This window comes from Opisthocomus hoazin, chromosome 1, assembly GCF_030867145.1.
Source record: "Opisthocomus hoazin isolate bOpiHoa1 chromosome 1, bOpiHoa1.hap1, whole genome shotgun sequence".
In the NCBI taxonomy this organism is placed as follows: domain Eukaryota; kingdom Metazoa; phylum Chordata; class Aves; order Opisthocomiformes; family Opisthocomidae; genus Opisthocomus; species Opisthocomus hoazin.
In genome coordinates this window covers 138,466,931-138,489,956 of record NC_134414.1, presented here as the reverse complement: position 1 = coordinate 138,489,956, position 23,026 = coordinate 138,466,931, and the positions used below count along the sequence as shown (strand labels likewise).

At 43.0% G+C, this 23,026-nt stretch overlaps 1 protein-coding gene across 1 annotated transcript in view; it reads right to left on the bottom strand.

The window, feature by feature from the left end:
* CASR (calcium sensing receptor) overlaps positions 1-23,026 on the bottom strand; it is a 79,962-nt gene that overhangs the window by 22,764 nt on the left and 34,172 nt on the right. Inside the window, exons 2-4 of the mRNA XM_075412894.1 lie at positions 15,831-16,275; positions 8,156-8,462; positions 4,679-5,560 (exon numbers count right to left, since the gene is read on the bottom strand). Coding sequence (XP_075269009.1) covers positions 4,679-5,560; positions 8,156-8,462; positions 15,831-16,015 — 1,374 coding nt within the window. The 5' untranslated portion in view covers positions 16,016-16,275. The remainder of the gene's footprint in view (positions 1-4,678; positions 5,561-8,155; positions 8,463-15,830; positions 16,276-23,026) is intronic.

Below are 23,026 nucleotides of genomic sequence, written 5' to 3'. Positions count from 1 at the left end.
TATCATTCGCTTCTTTAAAGCTTTGCAGAATCAATTTCCAGCCAGCCAGACATACCTAAATGTAAAGCTGGAGAAGGCACCAATCCATTTTTACCACTTCATAATGTGTATCACCAACACAGAGGAAGGAATTGTTGGCTGGGAGGTGCACAGGTGTAATAAAAGACTTTAGGTGTTGCTAGGTGATGCCAGTTTGTATTTGCATTTATTTTGTGGAAGAGCATATGGCAGCTTTCCTCTAAGTCCGAGGTCAATCAGATTTCTAGGCATAGAATAACTTACATGAGTGTGTCTTTAACCTGGTTATATTTAGGACACCACATTTTTCAGTCTGTGCAGCATGCTTTGCCTTGATGCCTAGAAGAGCTATCTCATTTTTCACTCATGAGCCTGCCAAAGTCCACAGCCTGCAGTGTAACCACAGCCAGAAAACTGTCTGGGAGTCCACCTAAGGGTGCCCTGCTCCACGGCCCTGTGACTGCACACCTTTGCCTTCTCAAATCCATGGGAGCTTATCTTCCTCATTTAATTGCAATGCTTTTACTGTGAGACAGAAAGAGAGGCCCATCAGCTGCTTGTTGGCAATCATCAAGAAGCCTAATGAATGGGCAGAAACATAGAGTCAGGATAGGGTTTTCCTCTTCTTACACAGAAAGAATATGAAGTAATAAATATTTTCTCTGAAGGACAGATTAGGATCCCCTGCTGGTTTTCCTCTTATCTTTTGCAGGACCACCCAGTGTTTGAAATGAGAGAGACACCAGAGAGGCTCCTGTAAATGCCCCAAAGGGATATAAATCTTCACTCAGAGGGGAATTGAAAAAAGAATAGATGGACTTGCTATTAGAAGTGACCATGGGAATAGGCATGTGAGCAGAGACCAAGTAAACAAAAGAAACAGGGGGACCTGGGAAATCTTATCAAGGAAGATATGAAGAAAAAAGGCTTCAAAACCAGACTGTTTGAGCTGTTATGGAGAAACAGTCCAAAGATGCAGGGAATTTTGACAAAGAGGCAGCATCAGTAGAGGAGTCCTGAGCCCACGTCCACCTCTTACTACACCTTCCTGCTGCTGTTCTACAGCTTATGGGAGAGCCTGTATTTGGGGGAGGCCAGTCCATGAACCAGAACAACACACAGAATTAACCCTACTCAACACAGACTCCTAAAAAAATCACAGCCTACCGGCAAAAAAGAATGGACATCTGATAATCAGAGGTGATAGTGTTCTTTAAGAGGATTCTTTCTATTGTACTATTTGCAGTCATGCACTTTAATCCTTAGTGCTTTGTGTAGAATTTTGCCTTTTTCAAATGTGACAGAAATTGCTTATAGATTTTGCTCTGGATTGCCCTGCACCTTTTTGTTACCAGAACAAAACACTGTAAAAAGAAGTAATTAATGTGATCTTGATCAACATAGTACAGGACACAACAATGGCACATGCAGAGAATACTGTCTCCTCTTTGCAAGCATCTTGCAAGGGTGTGCACCCAGATTATCTCCTGCCTTGCAGCAGCGTAGGTTCTTAAAACATGCCAGCTGCAGGCGTATACATTGCTCAGAATAAGGGCAGCACAGACACGCTTTTAAAGTACGTAATTTTCTGTAGAGTACAGAAGTGCCAGTTTTCCCAGCTCAGACAGAGAACTCTGAACCTTGGTAGCACTACTGTGTGTTTTGGTTACATTCCCTGCAGAAAAGACTGAGCTGAGATCTTGCAAAGTGCACACAGGCTACTCTGTCTTGTATACGCAGCCGCTGAGAAGAGCTCCCATGCGCGGAAGAGATGTGGGAATGGTGTGCCCACGGCCAGCTCCACGTGTGGAATGAGTGACACAGCTCCTGCCTGGAAGCTGCCTTGCCTGCTCACCAGCTCTGCCTGAGCCTGCATCGCTGCAGCTCGTGCTGTGGCAGCCTGCGAACCCAGGCTGCCCAGTCCCATCTCTAGTGGGGATGCTCACTGCCAGCTTCAGAGGTGTTCGTAAAACAAAAGGAAGCAAGACCAGGTTTATGGACAGGGTCTGTCACAGACCACTGACATAGGTGGAAACAATGAGTAAGCAGCTTCTTAAACAAGTAGCTATAAAGAAACAGACAAGAAAGTTGTTAGTATTTGATATTTCATCTTGGGAGACACAGAAAAATCCTGTGCTCCCCATGCTGAAACATACTTGGAGCTTTCTTAAGTAGTAGATGGTAAATTCTTCACAGGAGAATTGCAATTTAACCATCTCACAGTAATTCTGTGCTAGGCTTCTTGCTGTCCAGTTCAAATGAACTGATCACTGAGGTAAAAATCTTATCTTTATACATACACCCACACAAGCACCCTCCACAAATTTTATAAACCAGTTCCTCCAAACAGGGTTATATTTTGAGTACATAAAATTAACAATTAGCAGACAACGAATAAATAATATGTGCTAATGGGATAACACTATTGAAAGGCAACAAAATTAAATGGTATACAATTAAACTGTGGAACACACCATTTATCCTCCGCAGCCACTGACCCTGCTGCAAGGGTTGCTCTGGACAGGAGCTCAGGCTAATGGAGCCACAAGTTCATCAGGTTCACTGTATCTGTCCCACACACCACCTGGTCGGTGGTTGCAGACACTGTTAGTGGCTGCTGCCTCTAGTCTCAGGCTTGGAGCCTTCCTAACACTGTCCTCGCCCTCCCAGGTCGCTTCCTATGAAGAAACTCTTGAACCGACAGTGAGAAGAGGGAGCAGGCACTAACGACTGGCAGAAGTACCACTGCAAATGAATTTGACTTTAGTAGAAAGGTTTTCTTTTCTCTGGTTGTCAAGAAACTGCTCTCTGGAGATGCTGGAGGATGCACGTTTGTGAGGTGAACTCATTATCCCCAGGACTGAGGAAAGCTTCCAGAGGGTAATGAGCCACAATGCCTGATATGAAGTAGGTGTGCACACATATTTGGCATGTACCTGCTATTCACGTGTTTGATTTTGAAATGAAGTGAAAAAATGCACAAATATCAAATATGCTTGACAGTCAACACCACATAATAGTGGTCATTTCAAATACAGCCTGTTCCTTTGTAGCACCTACTATTCCTACCCAATCATATTATATCCCACATACTCTTTCTTGATGCTGATTACCTCCTTTAAGGCAAGTATGGATACCCAAAAGTGTAGATCAGCAGGACGCTTTATATTTTGATACAGCCATCCTTCAGCACCAGACGAGCAACACAGAAATAAGAGGCCATTCTTCCCAACTGTGGAATCCTCAACAAACACCACATTATTTTACTTAGCTATGGTATGAATATCCTACTTTACTTTCCAAGTTGACAAGGCATAAGGGAATGAATTCAAAGTATATTTATTCTGGTTCATTTTTACTGACACACTGAAAGCTGAATCTGTCTGTGACTTGCCCATTTCTGCCAATATGCTCCTGAAAAGCAGAATAGCTTTGAAAGATAGAAACCTCAGAGTGAGACAGCAATTACAAGATTCCTCTAAACCAGGGTCAAACCCTGCACTCATCAACTGCGAGTAAAATGGTTTTGGTAAACCCAAATCAGGTACCTAGAGCAATGCAGGTTTCCCACAAATGCCAAGACAAAGCCTTTTTACTTTGATCTGACTGATATTTTTGAGTTGACCAAGACTAGGCAGAAACCAAACTACAGTTCCCACATGCGAATGCTGACCCAACATCTGCAAAGTTTGTGGCATGGATAGCCTTCATCTTAGTTAGACTATCTGAAACAGAGGAAATTACACGTGCAAACAGGGATGTGATCCTCCTTATATTCATCCGTGTTGTTCTGTTTTCAGGTCTGTTTGAGTCCATGTTTTCTGTGATGACCAGAATGGGGCAAACAGAATTTGCTACATATCTGGCATATCTTCATTTGATAGCCTTACAAGCTAAATCTGTTATTTAAGAATGCAGAGGATATTTAAAACACATACTGAATGTCACATTGGATAGCACAATCAAACGTCTGGTAAGGCATAGAGTATTCATAAAGGATTGGAAGACAAAATGCCAGAATACCATCCATATGCCAGTGGACAGAAAGCACTGAATGAATGGGTAAATACGACTGTCAGTATCATTTTATCAGTTCACAAATGCCACTGCTGAATCAAAGCAAATATCTATTATTTGCCCAATAGCTGCACGTTATTTTCCTTCATTACTCAATCTGCTTTAGTCTGATGCCATATAAGCTTAAAACTATGGCAAAAACATACAGCCTGTATGGAAAATTGCTGTGGGATTGCAAAAGACGTAGAGCTTGCCAAAGAAAATGAACTCTAAAAACTGTTTTCCTTGTTTATGTGCTCTCTCCAGGCCCCCTTGTTTATGTAAGGGCTCAATATATGATCAAGTTACCTTGCATCAGCCAGGCTGCAGTAATTGTCTGTGTGTGCCCTTTTGGCCAGTTGCAAATGCAAGAAAATTTAACTTAGTTTAAGCCCCTTTCACCGCAGGCAAACCTAACACAACTTACATTACTTTCCCTGGTGGGGTGGGAGTGTGCACCTAACTCACACACAGTGATATGTTAAGTCCCAAGAGCATTACGTTGCGTCTGAGACCCAGGATTACGAAAGGCACCCTAAAAGACATCCAGGACAGCTCTTTTTTCTGCAAGTATATTGCACCAGGATGCAAATGAAGGACTTACCTGCCATGCCTCAACCTTCTTAATGTCTGCACAGGATCCGTTAGTGAAGAGTCCTTTCCCAGGGGTACAGGTATATATATCCTGCAAGGCATGGGCAATAGAATATACTGCCAAATACACATTATAGGATATCCGCAAGTGTGTGTAGTCCATGTACGGTGTCTCCACACTGGTGATGTTCTCATCCCCTGTGCACGGAGGTCGGAAGGCAGCCGTTCCATTTCCAGCTCCCAGTCCCTCTTCATGGCCCTTGTGGAAGGAAGTTGAAGCTGGAGAATTTTTGGACCCGTCAGGGAGATAGCAGTTAAATGTCTCCTCCCAAAACTCCTTGGCAAAGCCGTTGTTGTTGGACTTCTTGGGATGCACCTTCTGCAGGAACTCACGAAAGCCTGGGATCTGTCCTGCCTTCAGTGCAAATCCAATGGTGCTGCCGATGACACGGAAGAACTCTGGCATGGCTATCAGGGAAGAGCTGGCCCAGGCCTCGCTTGCCAGCCAGATCTTGCCAGTGATGTTTCGCCTGACGATCTCTTTGATGAGAGGCTCCAGGTCTGGGCCACTGGAGAAAACAACAATCACCCTTGCTGTGGAGTTCTGGATGACCTCCACCACCTGCTGGATCTCCTCTTCGTCGGAATACTGGGAGATGAGTTCGCTAAAATCAATGCAGATATCTCTCTCCTCTGCCTCCTCCCGAAACTTTTCAATCCCTGGCCGGCCGTAGTCATCGTCAGCTGCAATTGTTCCCACCCAGTTCCATCGAAAGTACTCGATGATGTCTGCCATTGCCGTGGCCTGATGCTCGTCATTGGGGATTGTGCGGAGGAAGGACTTGAACTGGTTCTTATTGCTCAAGAGACGACTTGATGAGGCATAGCTGACCTGTGAGAGCATAGTAAACAAGCAAAACACACCATGAAGTGAACTGCCTGGGAATAAATTGCCTACATTTATCTAGCAGCCCTGTCAATCTGTGTAACCTCAGATGGGATGAAGAGAGAGCTGAGCACCACACTGGCAGCTACGTACTCTTAGCCTGTGGTTGCACACAACCTACTCTGAGAGTCTATGTTCTTGTAGCTGTGATTGTCTTACAGGGGCACATGTACAAGAGCAGCTGCTTGGACCTGAGAGGCTGGAGCAAGCTTGTGTCCACCTGTAAGGTCAAGCATCTGAGGGAGAGAGACACTGACAGTAGCTTGGAGGCATGGCAAAGAGGTGAACCATGGGTGGCCTACACGCATCTCACTGCACTTCCTGCCAAATCCAGAAACAACAAGAATGTATCTTTTAGATAAATGAGGGCAATGCACATAATTCAGACAATGAGGGCAACGTATATAACTCAGACAAAATGCAGGCTTCCTCTGTTCCAAACCAGACATCAGACAGCAGGCTGGTATTGCCATCCCAGACCTGCTCTGTCTGTCTCTCCTGGCCTCTCACCTCTGTTCCCATCCTTAAACAGGCAACATATGCATGTTACATACAATCCCTGCCAGCTGAAATAAGAAGAATGTGATGTATATCAGCTACTTTGACCCTGCGAAGTTGTTATGGTAGTGCTGATCGATACTACCTTAGCAGTAGTTCCTGATTGTTGGCCAGAACCCATGCTTCCTGAGCCACCATGTTTTACAGTTAAAATGGGATTTTACTTCCTTTCCTAAAGCTATCAAGAAATATTTTTTGTTGTAATCAGAACAAGTGCCATTGTCTTCTCCTCTGGACAGGCTCCTGCCCAGTGCTACCCTCATCTCCTACAACCTATTGCCAGGAGATACAGGCAAGGTACCCCACTCCCACATGTGCTGTAAGGGTACACTGAGGTGAGATACTGAGAAACAGAAGTCATAACATTTTCAGTTTCTATGTCAACGGAATGAGCAATGAGCCTTACATTAATTGTAAAATACATCTCCAGCTTGTACTGAAATGCAGGGTCTATTAAGCATGGATTTGCTAATGGCTGTGCTATAAAAGACAGCGATAATGCATATTCTAATGCTGCCCAACAACTCCCAGTTTAAAAGCCTGCTTTCAGCTGTCATACGTCAACCACCTGGCTGAGATTTCATTCCAGAATTGAACCTCCTAACGTATACCCATTGCTGCAACCTCTAGATAAGGCTACTGCCTTGTAGCAAATGCCATTCCCTGTTCAAAGGGGAAGTCCGAGAACTGCAAACATCTCTTCTGTTCAGTCCAACCCACCGACTCTTCTTGGCTGCCCTTGTTCACCTGGTAATGTGCTGTGTAAATCAATAATAACCCTTAAAATGCCATCACAGTGCTTATTATATGCCACCTTCCCATGTTACTCCAGGCAATACCTAGATAGCACATATTGGTCTTAGCTTAAGCCATTCTTGCCCTGCTCAGAGACCAAATGTACATTTTTTTCAGACTCTTGCAAGGGAGTCAGGCTGTTATCATTAAATAGACAAGATATATTACTGTGCAGGCAGTCAAGAATCCTTTCTTCTTCATTTGTGGTGCAGATGGGAATTGGAGCCCTGGCTGAAGTAAAGATATATTTTCTCAGGACAGACTGAGAGTGCAGCATGACACAATCTTGTTGCAAGGACTCTTGTGAGCTCTGGCACCTGTATTCTTTTTAGAAGAGGAATTGGAAATGTTAGGCTATGCAAAGCAACACAAAAATGGATAAGGCCAAGCACTTTTTCCAAAGTTGTCTTCAGTGTAGGAATCTAAAATCAAGAGCAATAACATTGAGCTATAATATGCCAGCCTCATACTTTGCTTAGGGTCTTGTCAGACCAACCAGCTTGTTAAACAAAAGGATGGGACCATGGATGCCAGCGCTGGCCCCAGTAGAGTCAGCAAACAGCAAGACAGATACTGTTGACACAGGAGGTGGCACAACTACACCACCACAGATGATCCCAGGACAAGGAGGGGCATATCCACATACTTTCACAAACCCTGTTTTAGAGGCCCTAGGGCAAAAGAAAGGCATGTCAGCCCAGAAGAAACCTTCACAGCACCTGACCAGCACATGCAACAACTTTACAGATCACCTGCTTGAAAGATCAGAGATGCTGAGAGACCTAAGAGTAGCTGGCAATGACTGAGCTCTGCTTTAAGTGGGCTCTGAGGGAATTGGGCATGGCCAGACAGTGACCATGATGAAGTAACATCACAACTAACCTGTCAAGGCTGGCAACTGCCAATGACTGACCTAAAATATCCCTGTTCACAGACTAAACCCCTCTAGAGGACTCTAGTCCTCCTAGACTAAGTTGCTGTTATTGGCTGCTTAGTAACCTTTGTGTTTGGGGATTGCACATTGCCAGCAAGACATACTTCTACCAGAAGAAAACCCCCACATTTTATATTGTTTCTCTCCTTGAGATTCTATTGCAAATGGCAAAGATTACACAACCTTTGTTTAATCTCTGCAGAGCAGAGAGGCAGGTCCCTTCTGTAACCTGAACAAGAGAGGTGAAAGTGTACCTGAGGTATGTAAAAGAGTCCCAGCAGATTTGCCACAGCGGTAGAGATGCCAGAGCCGGTTGCCCCCACGACTGCAATGGTGGAAGGGATATGGTCTGAGCAGTTGCAAAATTCGTCCAGGTTCAAGGAGTCTATCTTGTTCTGGGCCACAAAACTCAGTGTGGCCTCCAGGGCCTTAGAGACTGTATTGCAAGTGTCAAATATCCTGTATCCCAGGGTCATGTTGGGAAGGAGAGTTGGGCTACTGTTTATTTCTTCTATGGCAAAGATCATAGCCTGGAGCCAGCGAAAGCCTCGGAAATTGTACCTGTGGAAGCAAAAATAAAAACAAAATAGAATGAGAAGAAGGGAAACAGAGGAGATGAGACCATGACTGAGACAGAGTTAAGAATTCCAGATACAAAAGGCAAAAGCAACTTATACTATTTCTTGCATCCTACTAAATTTGGAAAGTTTTGCTTTTGTCTTCAGTGGTTACAGAAGAGGTGTACATATGCTACAAGGTTTCGTTCTGGTATTCAACTCTTCAGTTTGGAAGCTCTCTTCAGAGGCTGTGAGGATGAAATGAACTTCTCTAAGTCCCCTAAAGTCTGGGAAAGTTGAAAGAGCCCATGCCTGGGGTGTTGGCTCTGGCCTGTCCCTTCCGCTCAGGACCCTAAACCTGGATCCTCAGCATGATTCCTCAGCAAATGCTGTGACACAAAGCTACACCTACCAGGTTTCCTTCCAGGCTCCTCTGACATGTTTCTGAATGCAGATGGCAGTGTCTGCTAAGCCTGTGCTGAGCTCGATGCTGCCAGGGACTTGGGCTCAGGGATACTCGGTGTGTCAGCTCCTCGTGGCTTTACGCAGGCAGAGCAAGCTGAGACACAGCACTGGCATGCCGTTGGATGCACAGGGGTCTGGGAGCTCTGCTCAGGGAAATCTGGCCTCACTTCACACACTTCACGTTGTGAGAGAGAGCACAGTCAACCTGTTTATACCAGAGAACAGAGACATGCTATAAATGTAAATCCTAGTGTAAGTTGCTAACCTGTTAATTGGATACTTCAGGGCTTTCACTGAAGGAATAACTTTTCTCATTATTGTAGTGCTTTCATACATTTGCTTTAGACATGAGCTCAGAAGATGCCATCAGAGCTGGCCTGTGAAACTGAAACTGTGTTTTTTGAAGCTGTTTCTATTCTCTGAAATGGAGAAGCTGTGTTTTCTGACTATCTCTCAGCTGCACCTGGAGCTCAGCCAGAGCTGGGGAGTGGTGGCAAGTGTGCTGCAGGACCTGGAAGTCCCTGTTTAGAGCATCACATGGGCTGGCAGTGAAAGAAGCTGGTGCAGTGTGAGTGACTACTTAGCCATAAAAGAAAGAAGTTTCTTCCTGAAAAGCAGGGGGAAGAAAGTATCTTTGACACATGTTATTCTCCAGTTTTATTTACTGTGTTTCACCCCATAAAGTTGCACAAGCAACCAGCTGTGTGCCTGTGAAGCTGCCATATTTTAGGGTAATTCAGCTGGAACGGCAAAATTGAAACCAAACTGAAACCTGCCCTTCCTTGTAATGCACTATGGTTCAGGATACCAGTTGATTTTCAGTTTTGTGTTGAGTTGCAGCTGAGAACAGGAAAGTGTCAAAGCTGTTATGCTTGAGATCCATTAGGAAAACTGACGGGCCCCAGAACTGGAGGAGCCTGGGGAAATAGCCTGCCCAAGAACAGATTCTATATGAAATGGTAAATTTTAGGTTTCATGAGTGCCATTTTGAAATGCTTTGAGAGATGTTTCCATTACCAAGGTGAAGATTTCTAAAGATAAGCTTCATGAAATCACAAACTTTCAATCTCTGACATATATGTGACCTGAACATTTTTTAATTGCTGGATTAAATGAATTGCTTCCAAAGCTGTTGTTAGCTATGTTTGACTTCTTCAAAGCTGAATGAACATTGCCACATCACTTCCATTCCAGGAGTTTTATCTGATTCATCTGGGATCAGAATTTCTAAAGATATCACATCTAACGTTTCTCTTAAAGTCTTAAAAACTTCATTTATTCAACTTGATTCCACCTGCTCCAGACATCTTTGGCCAAAATCCAAATGAGGTTCTGCTCTGAGGTTGCACCCTAAAGACCAGACAGCATGGTTTCAGTACAGATCACTTCAAGTCAAAAAGTTTGAGGCCAATAAAAATCCTTAGTTATAACCTATAACCAGAGGGACAACCAGCTTTTTTAAGATCACATTTCAGAAAATGGATACCCTTTAGAACACGGGAGTGTGGGTTACCTTTAGAAGTAATTTGGTCATTTAGATTATTATTCTTTGCTCTAGTTCCAAACTATTAAGGAGTGAGACGCAATGGGAGAGCTCTCACATAAAAGGGCAAGTCTCAGAGTGAACGAGGCAGTGAGTGTTGTGTACAGAAAAAAGACACGGCAGGCACAGCATGCTGCCTCACATGGTCAGCAGTGCCCACTGGGATGAATGGCAGCAAGGAGGGGTTTTGTGACACTTCTTTTGAGAAAGCTAAATGTGTTTACAGATATTTTTAATTAAAATGAAAATAGGATTTGAAACAAGGAACTATATTCAGGCTCCTCACGTAAAAGAGAAAAATCTGAAAGCATTTTCTGAATTTAAAGGGAAGACTGCTGAGAAGCTGGGAAATTCAAAGGTACCGCTATACTACTGTGAAAAGCTTCACTCATTCGAGTATGTGTAAAAGTAAATTTAAGCATGCTCACATTAAATTATACAGGTGGAGTACAACACAAAATATGTTGCCTGCTTGACCAGCAATTTGGCTTAATTTTTTTAAAATACCACAAGGTGGTATCTTCAAACACAGTGAGAACTGGACTGTCTTCCCCTTGACTTCAAAGAAAATATTTGCCATTTAATTCAGTAAATGCAGAGTAAGGCCTATGACACACAGTTGCTTTTATATTCCTTTCTGACATATGCTCCTGATGAATGTTTATTTACAGCATAAGACCTGTACTTCAGGTACTTGTGCTTGGATTGGTTTTATTTCAGAGGGGAAAGGAGGGTAGAGGTGTTTTCTGGGAGCTAGACTCCAAAATGTCTTTGAAGTGCTTTTGATACTTTACCTCAAACAGGCCTGGGCAGGAGACCTGCAGTTCTCTTCAGTTACACCTCTGCTGATAGAAGCATCAGCAGATCAGGAGAAGAGGATCAGATGGGATGGAGACAAACACACCTTGCTCTGTCTTCTCTAATACCTGATAGAGCTTCAGACAAGGTCTCATTTTGTTAACTGATACAGTGTTGTATCAGTACTGCAACACGGAATATGGCCACAAAACTGGTCTAAATGAAGCAAGATTTGATGAGTCCTTCAGTCCCTGTGAATGGAAATTGTGTGGATAAATTCTCTCCCATTGTACTCTAAAACCCCAGAAAGAGGCTGCAGGTAGGTTCCTCTTGGCTTGGTGAGTACATGAGTGATGGTAAAGAGCAGCTTTTGAGCCTGGCAGCAGGTTACACTGATCCAGTTGACCTCCTGTGCTATGCTGCTGCTGTGACCAATATGACTAGTTACTGGAATGCTCTGTCAAGCATGCAGAAATTTGACTGGTCATTTCCATGAAGAAACTGCACAGGAGTTGCTAACAGAAGCAAATTTTTCATTAGATTTCCAGAATATTTAAATAGCCACTGATATTTTCTTGGTGGACCAAAAGCAGCCTCTGAAACTTATTTTCTGCCATATTACTTTACAGGTACATTGGCATAGTCTTGTATTTAACATTTCTGAGATGTGGTGCTATGAAAAGAGGCCATTAAACTCTAAATGAGAGTTTAATGTAAATAAATCAGTGCCCAAAGGTGTAGATAGGAAATTTTTATTTACACTCTGTTCTTTAAAGGTTTCCACTCTGATGCCTGTTCTCCCACTTGTCAGAGTATGCATCCCACTGATCTTTCTATTCCCAGGCAGGAGCACAAAGAGGGAAAGAGAAATCAGAAACAATTCCTCCACAAATCCTCATTTTAATTGTCACATCTGCAGGGGACAGATTATCTTTGCAGCAGCCCAGTTTGCCAGACTGTAGACTCACAAGATCTCACTGATTCCCACAGGTTTCTTCCTAGTTGGTATAAACATGTCAGTCAAGGGGTGCTCAGGATGGCTTAAACGTCTCAGTCAATGTTACAAAACAAGGATATGTAAATTAAGGGACACAAGCTCACTGCACAGTTTAAGCTCCCCATAGCTCCATCCCCTGTTTGTTTGCTTGTTTGTTTGCCTGGTTTGGTTTGAACAGCTCTTACTGTCTGGATGCAGCAGGGAAATTAGTCCTGACCCCTGTTTGTCTCCATAAAGGAATAATTTACAGCCTCCTGTGAATTCATGACCTTCATTTATGAACACTTGCAAGGCACTAACCTAAGAGCGATAGAATATGAAGGAAAATAAGGAGAAAGTAATGTGAAAGCTCTAAATACAGCTTACACTTACTCACCCATATCCGACAGGTACTTCTATCCAAGAATGGTGGCAAAGCCTGCAAATGCCTCTTGGCTCATGCCAGTACTCCTCTTTCTCCAGTGGTTGTATGCACATACTAATTTCTATGTCCTCTCTAGATTTCCAGTACATTAATTACATGTTATTGCTGCTACTACCACTGCTATTACTAAGCTATGCAAAAGGGAGACCTTCAGTCATTTGTTGGATTCCTGAAGTCAGTAGGTATACTGAGTTGCTTACCATTCTTACAAGCTAGGACTATGGGTAAAGGGAATTGTGCAGACAAAGGGAAATTAAAAGTTAAAAAAAAAAATTCAGCAGGTGGGTGGAACAGAAAGAGGAAAAGGAGTTAATTCGGTCTTAGGAAAAAAATTCTAAATACCATGTTATGCATTCAGTTCTGCAGTGGGATTAGCAAATACATCTGCAAGGGGTAGAATTAAAATTCTCTGTTCTCTCAGATGGACAGACAGACTCAGTGAGCTAAAGTGTCCCAGAGCCATGCTCTGGGAAGTCCTGCACTATGACATGGGGACAGTGTGTCACCACAGTTTCGCAGTCTGAAAGCTATGTGTCACAGTGTGAGGCCTTTGCTAGGTTGCTCATCAGAATACAGGAAACAGGCATTAAAAGTGATGACCTAGTGACACCATACTGGCAACGCCGTATCTCAGCTCAGTAAAGATATATCTTCACTGCAAGCTGTTCATTACAACAAGAAGAATACATGGGTATGGCCCATCTGTGCAATAATGCTAACGATACTACTACCACCACCACCATCACCACTACTGCTAATCTACCTGAAATCAAGAAAGGACAGAGAAATCAGGATATGAATAGGCCTCCGTGGGTGCTGACGGGGAATGGGGGTCAGAGATTGCTCTGCCTCCACTGCACACATCAGATACGCATCAGCAACTGCTGCAAGGAAAGTTGCTGCAACAGCACCTGAGGCATAAAAAGGCAGAAGGTATATTTATACCAAATGCGGGCTACTTGATTGCTTAAACAACAAACATGAAACCAACTTGCTCTCACTTTCTGTACTCCTATTTGACATTTGGTGTGGCAAAATCATGAGAAAGTTTTCACTTTGGACTCTACAACTCAGTGCTTAAAGAATGAAGATGCATTTTCAGTAGAAATAGCACAAAAAGAAAAGAGAACAGATCATTACTGTTCCCCCTGCCTTTTGCTGCTGTTATGCATACAATTTTCCAAATAACCATGTGCAAGGTATGCACAGTAGGTTCAGGCCAGCACATATGCTGAGCTGGGGTGAAAGGTACCATGCCACAAGAGTATGAACAGCGTGAAAACTGAAAAAGTGGAGAAAAAACTGTCCTACCCATTTTGAGAAGCCCTGTTTAGGAGCACAGCTATGGCACTGAACATAGCTAAATGTGTGGGAGGACATCAAAACAGCACAGACCAAGTTGAACAGTCCTCAAAAGAAAGGAAAGCCACGTTATCTGAAATTGTTTGATATTGAACTCCAGAAAAGACTGGGGCAAACCATCCACAGGGTTTCAGTGGGTCCCTCAGGGCTTTTCTCGGTTTCAAAGCAAGGAGCTTTTTGTATGGTCTGATGACTTGCTCATCATCATCTTGCATATCTCCCATTGTGCCCTTAAAGCAGCTGGTCTGGCTTTTCAGGATTTGCCTGTTGTTTGCAGTGCTACCTCATTACCAAATCTTTTGGCACCACACACTTGTAGTACTCGTGGGGGAACTTTCTCCTGTGATCCATTCTAATCATGTGACCATGTCATGACAGTCACCGAGGTTGACCAAGCGCTGACAGAAATGAAAGCTATGTTCAGTTCGCAAATATTTGCACTGTCCTGCCTGCCGCCTGGAGCAAGGTGAAGAAGACAACGGAGCTGAAAACACCCATTGCTTTTCAGCATTCCAGTTTTAAAATGCTGCTTCTGGGAGAGAAAAAAATGCTGAAAATCTGGCAGAACATCTTGCTCCATGAAGTAGACATTCCACGTACATTTAGTCCATGACTTTCTTGTGCATGCACAGAAAAAGCCAAAAGAACCCCTGCTTAATTATGCTTCTTTCTGCATGTTCCCTATGAGAGCATCTGGAGATGATCTTATAACCTAGACGGATGTGTCTTGCTCCGTGTCTCAGTGGGAAACTGCACCTGAAGTCTGTAAGCATAGCAGGAATGCTGTCAGCCATCCTTCATTACCATCTGCAACAAAACTGTACTAGATCCCCAGTCTAGGATGAGAGGTCCAAGTAACACCAGATGGACAATTTTTCACGTATTATTACAGAAGATGGCCCATAACACTGAAGTGTTTTCCCATGCATGGTCATGACAAAATTCCACATCAATTTCTTATATTTTGTTTATATGACATTTGATTTGCAATCAGTTTCTGTCACACTTTCCACTTGTATGTATTATGTGCAGGTTTGTACTGTTAAAAATTGTTCATGTTTCATCATAAAAATGGCTACACTTCAACAACGAGAGAATTTGTTTTCATGTGCATTTCTCCCTCCAGGGTTAACGGCCAAAGACTGAAGACAAAACCTATATGCACTGTTTACACAGAAGAAAAGGACTTGGATGAGGAAAGCCTGGGTAAGGAGTTTAAGTATGGGACTTTGTAAAGGTCCTAAAGAGACATCTATGTGTTCAATGGGATTTTTCAAAAGCAATGACCTGTCTCACTTTCACCTATTCACTTATTTAGGCCACTGAACAGTTTGTAAAGTCTTAGAAGATGAGAGGCAGAACTGGAAAACAACCCCAGAATTTGATTTCTAAGATATTTCACCATGCATGACTGCAATCAAGTGAACTTAAGGGCACTATGGGTTAGTTTCCATCCTTCTGCTAGAAAAGCTAATTTTCAGATACTGTTCAAATGTCCCCTGCGAATGGCCAGAGAGATCATTACATTCATGTTTTGGCAGCTTTGGGTAATACAAAAATTGTCCTCCTTCACTGTCCAAATATAATTTATGTTACTGTTTAACATATGCACTTCCTGTCCTTACACACTTGTTTTTTCTATTATTTACTCCATACCTTCCCATTGCCTCTTCAAGCATCAGATCACAGACCTTATTTACACAATGTATAGCCTGTCACCTGAAGTTGAGAGAGGTCAAGTCTTTCCCACCAAAACTTTTTATTTTTCCTTTTTGTAGCTTACCTGATACACTCCACTGATTCTGGTCTTGATTTTAGATCCTGGTCTTTAGCAGCCACTCCAAAATGAATGGGGAACAATCCTCCGAGAATAATGTCTCCCTTCTTCTGTGCCCGCTGGTTTGGCCCATAGGCAGCAGCGTTCCAGGTAAATAGCAAAAGAATCAAGCCGTAGCTATACAAAGTCATTGTTCCTCTTTTCACCAAGGGGTTATAGGATGCAAAATTGGAAAATATGATGTAGGAAAGCAGATGTCGTAATGTCTAAGCTTTTCCTTTCCTTAATACAGCGCAGGGAGGATTCGGGACACATGTCTCCAGGGAGATAGGCAACAAGGTGGGAGCCACAGTGCTGGTATTTCTCCCTCTATATTCTCCATTGCAAAACGACAATTCAGTGATCCTTCTTTCTTCATACCAAAGCATTATGGAAAGCCCATCTCTGAGCACTGTAGAAGAAAGACATGAAAAGTGATCCCAGCTACACACCAGGGCCCCACGCTGCCACTGTGGTTCTGCTTTGTCAAATCAACCCCTCAGTATGCCCCTGAGGCTGCCCCCACTCAATAACCCACCCGGCACACATACCAAGACAGACTAAGCCAGGCACTCCAGTGGTGCCAGCCACACCTCCTCAAACAAGCATCAGATGCCTAATTCTCTGTCACATGTGTAAGGTGGGTTACTAAATCTTCCTATGGTTCTGTGTGACTCTGGTCGCAGAAGACCCTGTAAAACTTGTGATTGGACCTCCATGAACAGAGCACGCTGTGAGACTTGGATGGCTAAGTGGGGAATAAGGAAGCATCAAATGCGTAAGAATCAAACCTTTCTCTTAAGCAAATAACTATGGTATTCCTTTTGGTGTCAGTCCATCCCTTCCTTTCCATTGATCATTCTTAACTCTCTGGTTTGAACTTATCCTTGCTAAAAATGAAACAAGCTCGCAAGAAAGACTTCTTTGACATCGAAAGTGAGGATGACTTCCAGGGAAGCATTTGAAATCAAGATACTTCTCCACAATGAATCATGAAGGCTTGAAAGGTTTCGTGATCATGTCATTGCAAGTGTAGCTGTAGAGCTTTGAAGTCTGCATCCTGGGGATGAGAAACATTGCAGCTTCTCTGTGCTCAATACATTTTCCCTGCAGCACATCTACAAGCATGCCAAATGAAGAACTAATTTAATTATGGCATATGAAAATGGCTATGGATATGGGGGAGGAGGTAGCACAAAAAATTCACCATAAACAGCTCTTCAGCCCATATGGAATGTATCTAAAAGCTAGTAATATATATCTGGTTAGTCAAACTCAGAATAGAAGCTAGGCATACGTTGCTAATCCTAAGGACAGTTAACATCTGAAGCAAGTAATCAAGAATTCTCAAGTGCTGTGAACCTTTTTATGAGGATGACTTTATTACGCACCAAATGTACCTAGACAGATATGACCACTACCTATTTCAAAAAAGGAGGTGCTTCAGCGAAACACTGTGATCATGGGGGTTCTTCTAGTAGCCAGACTTAATGATTATGCATGCTGCATAATCACCAAGCATTTGGAAATATTTCACACATTTTTGTTAAAATGAAGGTCCAGATGTAGTAGTCAATGGGAGAAGAGAGACAAAGCTCACATCATTCTCATGCCTCTGCAGTAAATACATTTAGACAGCTGGGTAGACGCTGCACTTCTCTGTGGCAGGTCCATTCTAAACCATTCTTTGGTCCTGGCTTGAATAAGCACATTTTTATTGGCAAGGCCAATCGAATCTTTGGCTAGAGATCAAAATATATCTAGGCAAACAATTTTCTACCAGGAAATGTGGATTCACACTGAAAGATTTTGTAGGAACATACTGGTTTTCATATGAAAAAATAAGTATTTCGTGTTTTCAGCATCCAGCTGACTCAATCCAAAATCAGGAACTCCCATTTTTAACAAACTTGACTGTTAGATACCTACTCCTGAATGGGGATTTCAACACTATACTAAAAATCTGAAACATGGACATTAAATGTCCAGCTGCTGCTGCCACTGGCAGTCAGAAAACACTTTGGGATATTCCTCTGGCAAGCAACTGGAGTTGTGTCACACTGATTTGTCAAGGATGCAATATCGTCTATCACTTGGGAGCCCGTTGTCTTAATATATGACTGGTACCTTTTACTGAGGAGCCTCTGGTATTGGCATGTGGCCCCTTCACAGCAGGATGACAGAACTCTAACCAGAGCCAGGATTAGGAGGTGACAGAGCAATGCAACAAGTGAGTGTTCCCAAGCATTTGGGTTCTCTTTTTTCCTGGCAGATGGATGGTGGTTCTTGCTTCTTCGTTGCCCAACAGAATAAGGAAGGAAACACTGCTATGTTTCAGCTAGGGAAAGGTCATCTTCCTCCCACCACTTATGGATTCAGAAAAGATAAGAAAAAGCATATCAGGGATTTTTTAGACTGATGTTCTCTTTTTCCACCTGGCTGAAGCTAAGTCTGCCAGGTCCTATAGGATGAATTACTGAAAGGCAAAAAATCATTGCAGTCAATTGCAGATACTTTCCATTCTGTCCTGGTTCACAAAGCCCTCCTGCCATCTGATGCCCCATGGAAATACCTACAGTCATCTACAGAATGGTTGTCTGGCCTTGTGGCAGGATGAAAGATGTGGACTGCCAGCTGCAGAAAAGAGCTTTACGCCATGACCCACTGCCTTGACACATAGCTAGCTTTCCTGTGCATACATCCGGACAGATTGTGAATGCACAGCAAGCTCAGCACTTCAGGAGTACATTAAATTTACTGCAGATGAGGAGGTTAAGTATAGCATGCATGCTGTCTACATCTGCTCACAGCCCACTCCCTGCCCCAGTGTGAGGACCACTTAGGAAAGTTTCCACCCACATGGAGAACCATGGCTAAAGCATCACTGCAGCTACTCTATCTGTCCTTTTTCCCAAGCACTGCTCAGATAAGGCAGCAAAGGATGTATGCAGACAAACTGTTCTACTATTGTCAGTCTGTTCCTCGCTGCCATCCTTCCAAGGACATTCTCCCAACACTGAGTGAACTGATAGCATGGGGTCCCTAAGAAAAAGTGTGGTCTGTTGCCAGCTGAACTGCTTCACCTGTTTTGCAGTCTGCTCTTCAACCACATCCAAAGGTGGGTAGGGCCCTCACGAATTGCTCTGGGGTCTGTAAACGGTCTGTGACACACTGAGGCTGACAAGTGAGGTCTGTCACATGATCTCTGGTCCAGCCAGTTGCATCGTGAATGACATATCCCAGTGGAGCAGGGTGCTTGGCCTTTGGTGCAGCTGATTGCCCTTGTGTCCTTGCCTGCTTCATTAATCTATCTGAACATCTCCCGCTCAACCACCATTTCTGTCTGGCACAGGCATGAAGAGCTATGCTGGGAGCTTCTGTTTTTACAAGCAACTATGAGTTGAACAAAATACTTTTACATTAATTTTGATTAACTTCTGTGCATGTTCTATAATGAGCAGTCACAAGAAGATCAACAACAGGCCAAAATTGTGACCTCTCCTGGACAATTCAGTAAGAAATACCAGCCAAAAAGTAAGTAAAATGTTCTTCTGGGTAGCAAAGTGAGATTAAAAACAGGGAAGTAATGCGGCGGTATTATTAAAGTCAAATATGCTTGCAGATAATATTGGCTTAGATACACCTGTCCCAGCGTAGCATTTAGCACACATGAAAGCAGCTCAGAAAGCTGGCAAAAAAGTTGAGCGTCCAGGATTGACTTCATGGTTAGAAAGGCTGGTACTGTTGAAATTAAGAGAGGATACAAAGGAAAGGGAAGAGCAGAAAAGATCTGAAATGATAAACAGTACCTCGAGCCTGACGTGACGGGCAAGAGCTCATGGTTGACGCTTGTGGACAACGGGAAAGAAGAGCAACCTAGAACTTTGTGGGCAAAGGGAAATAAGAGCTCCCACTTTCTGTTGGGAGCCCTCTACCTGCATCTGCCAGAGAGCGAAGGGGTCCAGGGGAGCCAGCATTACAAGCACAGCAGTCGTGCTAGGGAAGAGCATTCTTGTTTAAATACTGCCAGGTTTGAGGATAGTATGAATAGAACGCTGCTAATCACATCTGGTAATGAATGGACAAACCCTGCTGTGCCCACACCAAGGGCAAGCTGGGGGGTCACCCCAGGGCTGAGGAATCTCCCCAGCCAGCAATGTAGCCTTCCAGGACAGCAGAGAGGAGTCTTGGGAAAGTGAAACAAAGAGGAAGAGGGGTCTGGATTTTAATTTCTTCAGTAGTAAAAAATAAAAAGAAGGAAAAAAAGCTGATACAGTATACTGAGGTGAGGGCCAGCAAAGATGGGGCCAGCACTTAGAGGTGAGATGTTTGAATCAGGGAGAATAATTTCTGAAGAGAGGCTGCAAAGAGACGGGATGGTTTGACTAATGCTATTTGGCCTAGGGCATCCCCTTCCCTCCCTCCCTCCCAGCTGGCAAAGGCCTGGATTGCATGCTCCTTCAGGGGCAGAAATGGAGGTGCCCAGCTATGGAACTGGGAAAGGAACCGTGTGTAGGACAGTGGGATGACATCAGTGTCATCCCCATCTGCTCTGGGAAAAGGGTGAGATCGAGACCACAGCCTGCTGATTTATTACTCTGCTTTTCTGCTTTTCCTTTAATAAGGCTTTCTTTTACCTTTGGGGTTCTTTGCTTATGAAAAAGGAAACCATTTGCATCATGAACAGATAGACAATGTAATTTAGTTTGCTGGGATGCTATGGAGGGGTTTGAGCTGGTGCTGCTGAATATTTAGGAACCACTCTACCCCCAGACAGTACGTGGCTGAAGTATTAAATGTAGAAAAAGCAAATTCATATTCTTATTTCTCTTTTCTCACAGCAGGCAAAGTTGAAAGATCTAAACTGGTAAAACAGGGTTCGTTTTAAAACAGCATCTACAGCACTCAGTACTCGAAGATGTCACTCAAGAGCATGACAAGGGATTATACAATGAAAACAAAGTTATTCATTCATGGTATAGGGTAATACTTGGTATCCCTCTGAAAAATTTGGAACTGGCTATTCTCAGGGACAGAGCACAGAATTGCAGTAATACCAGAGGTGCTGTCTGTGAACAAGACGGCATGTGTATACATAAAACACATCCCTGAGGCAGCATCTGAGGGATAAAGGTCCAAAGATGCACTGGCACAAAATGATATCCAGAAAAAGCAAAACTAAGTGTATGACCAGCTCCTTGTAAATCTCAGTGTCAAAATTTACAACTCTCCATACTTAAATACCAACTATAGCTGGGAAAAACCAGGTATCTCAAACTCATTTAATAGAAGACATAAGTCTCCCAGCTGCTTTCAACTCCTCTCCACACCAGAGTTTGAAAATATTTGAAGACACTGATTTCCTGATGAACAGTTATTAGCTTGCTGCCAGTACTCCAAGATAATATCCTCTACTATCATCTTTTGTTGTGGCAAATCTTCCTTCAGTTGTCTTTTCTTTAATTGGATTAAGATTATGAGCCTCTTCCTTATTAAAGACAAGTATTATGCGGCCAAAGATTGAATTACCTGCTCATGCATGCCTGAAGACATAAAACTTAGCAACATGTAGGTGGAAACTGTACTACTAATAGAACAATTACTGTGGTCCTGCAGTTTTAAGATAATAAATTAGAAAGATTAAATTAACAAGCAACTGAATTAAGAAGGAAGCTCAGAATCCATTGCGCTTTTTTTCCTTTGCAAATATTTTTACATTTAAAACATTATTTAGTATTCAGACGTAAATTCTTTGATTATAAGCTCTTCAGTGCAGAACACTTTTTCCCTGTCCATATATTTAGCAAATACAATTACATGAGATTTATTTTGCAAGAAAAATACAAAAAATAAGCACTGTCTTTTCCATTATTTTTGACACAACCTTATTTTTAATCCCCCTCCCCTTCTTTAAAATATTCTTTAATAGTTTTTTTTCCACTCTGTTTTGTAACTATCAGACATTTTGGTTTTGCACTCTCTTGGAAGTGAAAGTAAAGTAGCAGCTATCTCGCCTAAGCTTCAGTGGAAGAACTTAAAGTGGTTCCAGGAAGAGAGGGAGACATTGTGTCACTATTGTCATAGCAGAAACAGTACCTGAGGGGCGAGAGGTTGTACCCTGGGTACAGTTGTGGGTATTTGAAGGGCTTACAGCAATCGATAGTTTTTCTAGTTGAATGAATGTTTTAGTTGTCAGACTAAATCACGCAGAAAAGCCAGAAATGTTCAGTAAATGTTTGTTCTTTGGGTGAAAAGAAGCTGAATGGCACACTCATGGCATATATTACTTATGAAGTACTTCTTAATCAAACAGTAACTAACCCCAACTCTAAACAGCAGCTGCTCAAGTTCATATAACAGCTGAGCTGGAAAGGATCTCAAGTGGTCATGCAGCCTGTCCCTTAGTCCAAGAAGGGCTCATTAATAGTAGTGCTGTTATCAGCATATTTTCTCTAAAACCTGTTGAGGAAAAAGACCTGTCGGACACCCAGGGCAGCCTACTCCAACGCTTCTCTGCTCTAACCGAGGCAAATGTTTTCTCACGTCAGACTTGAATTGTTTTTGTTGGAACTTAAGCCTGTCTTCTTCTCCCATCTATCACATGCAGTCCAGTGCCTCCCTCCTCATAATCGCCTTATTTGGGATTTGAATTCACCTCCCCTTTTTCTCTTTTTTCTTAGACCCAGCAAACTAAATTAATTTAATATTTTTTCATAAAGATGCTTTCCTGAGCTCGTATTATTCTTGTTTTGTTCCTCTGGCCTCTCTCCAGCATGTCTCCACATTTAGTGCAGAACGCTGCCCAGAGATGGACACAGTGTCCTTGTTTGGCCCTTACCAGCATGGAGCAGAGTGGTAGGATTACTTCATGTATCTTGCAGACTATAGCCCTGTTTATATATCTCTGTACGGCACTTGTCTTTTCTGGAACAGCAAGACATTGTTAACTTATGGTAGAACATCAGCTGAACACAAGGCAAAGCTGAGCATGTTTACATCTGCGAGGCCATGAAACCTCATAAGAAATTTTCACCTTCCTAAAGGTTTTCTCTCCCATTCAGCCTAAAGGTAGAACCTGCTAAACTTCATGTGATCAACCTGGATAACAACAAGGAACCAGTGTGCTCAAGCTCAGCTAAGTGTCCTGGGCTTTCAGGACCTTT